At 54.5% G+C, this 8,392-nt stretch overlaps 1 protein-coding gene across 2 annotated transcripts; it reads right to left on the reverse strand.

Annotated features, from left to right (window-relative positions):
• On the reverse strand, positions 636-6,323 carry ZNF526 (zinc finger protein 526). Of its 2 annotated transcripts, none has more exons than XM_013988597.2 (3): positions 6,227-6,323; positions 3,377-3,477; positions 636-3,286 (listed from the first exon to the last, which is right to left on the reverse strand). In XM_013988597.2, the coding sequence occupies exon 3, from the start codon at positions 3,267-3,269 to the stop codon at positions 1,263-1,265; it is 2,007 nt and encodes a 668-aa protein (XP_013844051.1). In that variant the 5' UTR covers positions 3,270-3,286; positions 3,377-3,477; positions 6,227-6,323; the 3' UTR covers positions 636-1,262.

Genomic DNA, 8,392 nt, shown 5'->3' on the forward strand with positions numbered 1-8,392 from the left:
TTTTCCTCCAGTTAAGGCCTCCTCCTCTAAGCCTCTGCCTCCTGCAATGGTTTCAGGTCACACTCACTCAATAGCACTGGTTACATTTATGTGCTGACAGAACCACCTGGATTCAAAGCTTGGCTGATGCCTCTGCCCAGCCATGAGACCTCAGGCGCATCTCTGTCCCTGTTTTCTTATTTGGGATAACACCGAGATGGCCTCACGGGCCCACTGGGATTGTAACACATGTAGAGCACTAATTGCGGTGCCTGCCACGGCTGGGCCAAATGTTGCTGTTACTGTAGTTGTCAGTAACTGGACAATCTCCAAAAATACCAAGAACTCATCCTTGCAGTGCTGTCTGCCTGGAATACTTTCTTCCTTCTCTGCTAGCAGAATTCTACCTTTTCTTCAAGGATCACTTTCTCTAGGAAGTCTCTGACTCCTGATCTAGCATGGAGGTTCACTCCCTGCTCTGGGATCCTACTGTCTCTGCACAACCCCTCAGAGGCCCTGAGGGGCCTGGAGCTGAGATGTCTGCTCCCACCTGAGCAGGGCAGGGCACAGACCTGAGTTGTCTCTGGCCCACAGCTTCGCCCAGCATGTGCGAGGGTGGCCTCAGGACACCCAGGTTGAATAAATCAACAAGACACTCACAAAGCAAGGCCATCTATACTTGTGTGTGTTCCACTGACCACACTGTGTGGCTTCTGGAGCAGAGCCTGTGTCTGACTCATTCCCAGGTCTCCAGTATCACCCAGTCGGCAGCTGAGTACCAGGGTACCTACAGATTTCCCTCCATGCTGTCAAAGTGAAGTTAAGGAAGCCCAGAGAAGTCAAATGCCTTCTTCCACCAGGCAGAACCAAGTCCTGAGTCCAGGGAAGGCTAGGGCCGGGGTGGGACAAGCAGAGGACCTGAAGAGGTATGTGACAGTGCCCAGCACAGACTTGGCACATGGTTGGGGCTCAGGAAAGGTTACCTGATGTTGCTGGGCACCAGGGTGATGCAGAGCCAAGAGCCTTGGAGAACCCCGCTTTGCAATGCAGTGAAGTGACCTGGGACAGATCACATCATGTCTCAGAGCTTCAGTGTCCCCTTAGGCAGGGAAAGGTGACACCTGGTCGGGTTGTTCTGAGGAGTCAGTGGGTGAGAGGCCACGGTGGATGCCGGCATCTAATGGGTGCCAGAGTGGCTCACCAGGGGGTGGTCCTCTTTCTTCACAGAGGTGTGCACACTCGCTTTTGCAACCAAACTTTTTTATTGTTGCTCTTCAGCTGTGTCACACAAAGGCCGTGTCCAACTGCAAGAGCCCACTCGCTTCAGTGGCCCCCAGTGCTGCCTGGCACAGCTGCAGTGTGTCCACAAGAGCCAGAGGCTGGGATGTCTCGATGATGGCGATGGTTTCCCCGAGCTCCGTGCACATGATAGTCTGCTGAGGCTCGGGGGGTGGGGGTGGGGCAGGAGGAGGTGATCTGGGAGGCTGCAGTGTCACCGTCCGGGCCTGGGCATGGACCCGCTGATGCAGTCGCAGGCCTGCCATGGCACGGAACCAGCGGCCGCAGGTCCCGCAGTAGTAGGGGCTCTTGTTGTAGAGACCGGTGATGGGGAGGCGGGGCGCACGGGCAAAGGCGACGGGCCGCAGGTGCAGCCTCCGGTGCTGCTGCAGGTTGGAGCTCTGTGTGAAGCGCTTGCCACAGTCCAGGCACTGGTAGGGACGCACGCCCGTGTGGGTCAGTTGGTGGCGGCTGAGGTTGGCCAGGGAAGCAAAAGTCTTGCCACAGGAGTGGCACTGGAAGGGCCTCTCGCCTGTGTGTGTCCGCAGGTGGTTGCGCACATGGACCAGCTTCTTGAAGCCCTTACCGCAAACGCCACAGCGGTGCCGTCGCTCCGGTGGCCCGTGGACCGCGCGCCGGTGTCGAGAGAGCCGGGAGGCCGTTGCGAAGGACTTGGAGCACTGTGGGCAGGGCAGCTGGGCGGGTGGAGCAGGGGGTGGGGGCAGGGGGCTGGGCTCAGCTGGAGCTGGGGAGGTCACCGCTGCTGCCGCTGCCCCGGGAGGTGCCCCACTCTTGCCAGCGTGAGTGCGTCGGTGGTAGAGGAACTTGGTCATGTTGCTAAATGTTTTGCCGCAGCGGCAGCGATGCAGTGGGTTGGCGGTGTGGGCCCGCCTGTGGGCCACCAATGTGAGTTCTGTGCCGAAGCCGCGGCCGCAGTCCACGCAGAGGTAGCGGGCTTCACCGCGGTGTAGCCGCAGGTGCTGCTCCAGGGAGGCTGCTTTCTTGAAGACCTTGGAGCAGGTCGTACACTCGTGTGTGCCACCAACATGGGCCCGCCCATGAGCCAGAAGCCGGTTTGCGGAGCTGAAGCTGCGCTGGCACTGGCTGCAGTGGAAGGGGTGAGCCGCTGATGCTGGGCCCCGGGATGTGCGCCGGTGTCGCCGACGTGCCCCTGCTGAAGTCCAGTGTTGGGGACAATCCCCACAGCCCTGGGCCTGGCTGGCTACAGACTTGTCACCTTCCATAGCATTGTCGCCAACTTCTGCTGCTGCCTCTTCTTCATCCTCTGTCTCTTCATCATCATCTTCCTCCTCCTCCTCTTCCTCCTCTAGCCCATTGCGCTCCTCTTTCTCAAGGGAGTCAAAGTGGGTGCCTTGATGCTCTAAGAACTCCTCAGGGCTGGTACAGAGGGTAGAGCACTCAGGACACTCATAAGGCTCCATCTTGACTTCGGGTGGAGCAGGGGATGGAGGTGGTGGTGTGAGGGGAGGCAGAGGAGGAGGCACTGGAGGTTTAACTGCTGCGGCAGAAAGGTGCTGGGCCTTGCGGTGAGCCACCCACAGCTCCGGCGAGGGAAACAGCTCCTGGCAGTCTCCACACTGGTACTGGATCTGGCTTGCAGATTCCCGCAGGTGGGCATCCTGATGGGCCAAGAGCTCACTGGGGGAAAGGATGAGCTGGCTGCACTCAGCACACTGGAAAGGCCCATCCTCAGGGCCTGGCACCAGCTCTGGCTCCAGGCAGGTGTCCTGGGAGGTCAGCGCCTCCTCCTCCATGACAGTGGGCACATGCTGCTCCTGGTGGGAGAGGACTTCCTCCAGGGTGTTGTAGAGGCTGCCACACTCAGAGCACATGAACTGGAAGAAGAGGGAGGAGGCAAGGGCCTCCCCTGGTGCTATCTCAGTCACCTCTGCTGACCTCTCTGTCTTCTCCCCTAACATCGGTGTGGACATCTCCATTGCCCCTGGTGACATCTGTGTTGGCATCTCGGCCACCTCAGCCACCTCAGCCATCGTGCAGAAGGCAGTGCCTGGAGAAAGAAGGGGGGCTGGATGAGACACCAAGAACTCAAGGGGAGGGGGGACGTCTCAGGAGTTCCCTTGCCCAAACCATCACTCACCAGCCTCTATCAATCAGCAGTTCTGGATCCAATGTTTATACCTCAGTCTTCAATGAGCCTGTGACTCTGCAGCCAACCTGCACCCCATGGTGGCCAGGCATCTGCAGGAGAGAGACAGCCCTCCTCAGTTTGGCCCCCGATGCCGCCCTCCTTACCCAGAGGGCCAGTCATACCCTTTCCGAGAACATACAGTGTCTTTGGGGGCCTCTTGGCCTTTGCCTGTGCAATTTCCTCTCTGTGTAGCATCTTTCCTCCATCCAAGTGTTTAAAAGCACAGACTCTGGAACCAAACTGCCCTTGGCTTGAATCTGAGCTCCACCACTTACTCTATCCTCTCCGAGATGAAGTTTCAGACTGTTTTCTCACCTGTGAAATGGAGCTAAAAGTAATACTGATCAGAAATTCCCTGTTACTTGATAAAGGTGAGATAGAACCATTACTTGTAATTCTCTGGAAGTAGTGTTGTTTCTGGACTCTTAAGTCTTCAATGCTGCTATTCCGTCTATCAAGAAAGTTCCCTCTTCTTGTCTAGCAAACTCCTACCCAGCATTTTTTTTGTGTGTGTGTGTGAAACTTTTACCTCCTTTTGGCTGCACCGAGGCATATGGAAGATTCCAGATTAGGGATCAGATCTGAGCCGTAGTTGCAACCTATGTCACAGTTGTGGCCATACCAGATCCTTAACCCACTGCACCAGGTTGGGGATCAAAGCCGCAACACCACAGAGACAAGACAGATCATTAGCCCACTGCCCCAGTGGGAACTCCCTGTGAAGCTTTTTAAAATAACATCCACAGCCACAGGGTGGTGGTCTTTGCCTCCTCCTTGAGGTTCCTGTGGCGTCCTGCATCACCTCTAACATAGCAAATTTATGAACTTGGGATGGCATCTCTGTGATCCTCATCAAACTGAGCTTGCAGGCAGGACAGGTCTGATTTGTTATGGGGGCCGCTGTCACCAACAAAACCTCTAAGGACAGGGATTTTATTTATTATTATTTTTTGCTTTTAAGGTCTGCACCTGTGGCATATGGAAGTTCCTGGGCTAGAGGTCTAACCGGAGCTGCAGCTGCCAACCTACACCACAGCCACAGCAACGCGGGATACTTAACCCACTGAGTGAGACCAGAGATTGAACTTGTATCCTCAAGGATACAAGTCAGGTTGGGTTGGTTACCACTTAGCCATGATGGGAACTCCAGGACAGGGATTTTTAAAAATTAATTAATTAGTTAATTAATGTCTTTTTAGTGCTGCACTTGAGGCATATGGACGCTTCCAGGCTAGGGGTCGAATCAGAGCTGTAGCTGCCAGTCTACACCACAGCCACAGCAACACACGATCTTGAGCTCCATCTGCGACCTACACCACAGCTTATGGCAATGCTGGATCCTTAATCCACTGAGGCCAGGGATCGAACCCACATCCTCATGGATACTACAGGACAGGGATTTTAAATTCTGAACTTTCCTCTATGTGCCCCATCTCCCTCTACATGTGTGAGCTCAACCCAACCCGGGCCCCTTCACACAGCAGGGGCTCAGAATCCCAGCAAAGGACCCCCACAGGGCTAAGCAGTAATTTTCCAAATATAACCCCCATTATCTCCATTTCTTCTTGCTTTTTTTTCCAAGGGCCGCACCTGTGACATATGGATGTTCCCGGGCTAGGGGTGGAATCAGAGCTACAGCTGCCAGCCTACACCACGGCTACGCAGCCATGCCAGATCTGAGCCTGTCTTTGACTTACACCGCAGCTCCTGGCAACGCCGGATCCTTAACCCACTGAGCGAGCCCAAGGATTGAATCCGTATCCTCACGGATACTGGTTGGGTTCGTTACCGCTGAGCCACAGTGGGAACTCTACCTCTTCTTAAACTCATCTGTTAGTGCCAGAAGGCAGACAGAGTTTAGCTTACAGCTCTGCACACAAGCATTGCTCATGTTAAGTTTCCAGAGAGCAGGGATTTTAGTCTGTTCACCACAACAGGCACCCCAGCAGACATCTGGTGAATGAATAATGCTCCCTCCAGGAAGTGTGGCCCTGAGAGTTTAACTGTCTCTGTATACATTCCTCTTCTTCCATCAGACCAGCCCCCCCATTAGACTGTAAATTACCACAATAACACCACCCAGCAGAGGGCCCTGCTATCAGCTGGTGTCCAATAAATACCCCTTGAGTAAATGATTCACTAAAAGCCAAAGACTAAACTTTCCAGCTCCCTTACTAGTTTTTGAGTTGCCCAGACACTGGCACACAACAGCCCTTCAATAACGGATCTTCCTGGAAGCAGTCAACCAGGGGTCTGAGAGCTCAACTTTTCATTGTTTACAGTCCCACTTCCAACAGAGAACTCCCCTCCAGTGAGGCCCAGTGCCTGGTGCAAGTCTTACTCAAAGTAGGCACCCAGTAAATGTCGAGAAGGCGGCCCGAGAGACCTGAAATTTGGACTTTGCTAGTTTACATTTCTCCTTTCCCAATCTTGGATTGTAAACTATTTGGGGGAAGGATGGATTTTGTTATACAATAGATCAGTTTAAGTCTTTTCAGGAAGGACCCCACCAGGGGCCTGGAAGTTCAACTTTCCTGAGACACATCCTTTTTTCTGACCAGACTTATCAGCTTCGCAGCCTGAGAGCTCTTTGCAAAGGGCAGGAGAACGGCAAGTTCAACCGTAAGATCCTACACACCGCAAGAGCTCAATCAACGCTCCAGGGCACAGAGGAAGGAGCGCTCTCGTTTCACTCCGCGCCGCTCCCGCTCTAGCGCAGGCCCCAAAGCTCCTCGACCCCCGGGGTCCCCTTCATTCTCCCTCCGCCCTCTCCGTTCACCCAGCGCTCTCTTCGCCTACCCGCCCCGCGGCGCCCTCACCCGTCTCTCTTGCCTCCTGCAGCCCCCGCCGCTCTTGACACAGACCCTCCGCTCCAGGCGTGAGGGACCCCTCACTATCCACGCCTCCCATTGGGCGGTGCCCTCACCCGTTGCGGCCAATCCGAGCCGAAAGCGGAGGACACGCGCTCTTGCGCCTGCGTGTGGACGCTCAGGCGGAGCTCCGCGAGTTTCTCCACGCACACACCGGGACCTGTGGGCGGGGCTCGGAGCAGCGCCTGCGTAGTTCTCCCTTGCCGCTCCTGACAAGCCTGAAAGTGGAGAGAAGTGGGTGTCATTGGAAAACGAGGGTCCTTAGAGTGGACTGGGTTGTGGAAAACCTTGACAGAAATGTCATTTCATAACTGAAGACTGAGCATCTCTGAGAGCACAGCTTTAGAGTCAACACACTTGGGGTTCTTACCCACCTCTGGGCCTCACTTTAACTCCTCCGTAAAATGGGCTTGGGAGTTCCTGTCCTGGCTCAGCGGGTTAAGAACCTGACCAGTATCCATGAGGATGCGGGTTCGATCCCTGGCCTCACTCAGTGGGTTAAGGATCTGGCGTTGCCATGAGCTGTGGTATAAGTCGAAGAAGTGGCTCAGATCCTGTGTCACTGTGGCATAGGCTGGCAGCTGCATCTCTGATTCAACCTCTAGCCTGGGAACTTCCATATGCTGAGGGTTCGGCCCTAAAAAGCAAAATAATAATAATAATAATAAAATGGTCTTTTTTTTGGTCTTTTTTGCTATTTCTTGGGCCACTCCCGCGGCATATGGAGGTTCCCAGGCTAGGGGTCGAATCAGAGCTGTAGCCACTGGCCTACGCCAGAGCCACAGCAACTCGAGCCACAGCAACGCGGGATCCGAGCCGCGTCTGCAACCTACACCACAGCTCACGGCAACGCCGGATCGTTAACCCACTGAGCAAGGGCAGGGACCGAACCCGCAACCTCATGGTTCCTGGTCGGATTCGTTAACCACTGCGCCACGACGGGAACTCCTAAAATGGTCTTGAATCATATTCACCTCAAAGACGGGTGAAGGGACTGGATGAAATCAAACAGGTAAAAGCACTCAGCATAGGGCCTCCTACACTGTGAATGCTCACTGTAACCACCTAACGTGGACATGGTCCTTCCTAGTTTGTAAAATTGCTTTCCCTTTCCTCTCTCTTGTCAGTTGATTCAATGATATTCAGTTACTAGGGGCCAACTGTGTGTCCAGCCCAAGGCTGAGTTTCAGTAGATGACAGCTGCCACTGGAGAGAGAGGAAGGGACTCTTTAGAGGTCACTGCTGCAGCCCAAGCAGAGCTAGTGCTGAGCTTATGCCAGGTAGAACCCAGCCCTCCCACCTCTCAAGGGGGTGATAATTCCGGGGGTGGGGAACCAGTTGGGGAAGGAGATCTGTTTCAAGGCGTGCCAGCCCTAACTTTGAGTCACATAAGTGGGGGAGGCAGGGCGTGCCATGTGCGCTCAGTCACCAACTTTTTTTTTTTTTTTTTTGGTCTTTTTTGCCACTTCTTGGGTCACTCCTGGGGCATATGGAGGTTCCAAGGCTAGGAGTCGAATCGGAGCTGTAGCCGCTGGCCTACGCCAGAGCTACAGCAACGCGGGATCCGAGCTGCGTCTGCGACCAACACCACAGCTCAGGGCAACGCGGGATCCTTAACCCACTCATCAAGGGCAGAGATCGAACCTGCAACCTCATGGTTCCTAGTCGGATTCGTTAACCACTGAGCCACGATGGGAACTCCAGTCACCAGCTCTTTTGATAGAGACCTCTCTTGCCAGAGTAAAACTCATAGGTGCAGGTTAGAGAGGAGGTATTGGGAATCCCTGTGACCTTGGAGGGTAGAGATTGGAAAAGGTTATAGGAGGGGAGTTTGAGTTGCTGGGAGAGGGCGTGTCTGACTAATGGAATCGTGATGGATGCCATGGGAAGGTGCAGAATGGAGATGGAGGACCCAATTGCAATCAGGAATGAGGTATTTGTTCCTAACATGAGATGCGGGAGTCCTGGTCTTGATCAGGGAAGGAACTTATAGATGGGGGATTTCTGTTGGATGAGGGGAGATTCCGGTTGGGATGGTGAGGTGGCCCAGATGAGATGTAGGTTGTCAACGGAAGTAAGAAGCAGTCTAATAGAG

Source organism: Sus scrofa, chromosome 6, assembly GCF_000003025.6.
Source record: "Sus scrofa isolate TJ Tabasco breed Duroc chromosome 6, Sscrofa11.1, whole genome shotgun sequence".
Taxonomy (NCBI): Eukaryota; Metazoa; Chordata; class Mammalia; order Artiodactyla; family Suidae; genus Sus; species Sus scrofa.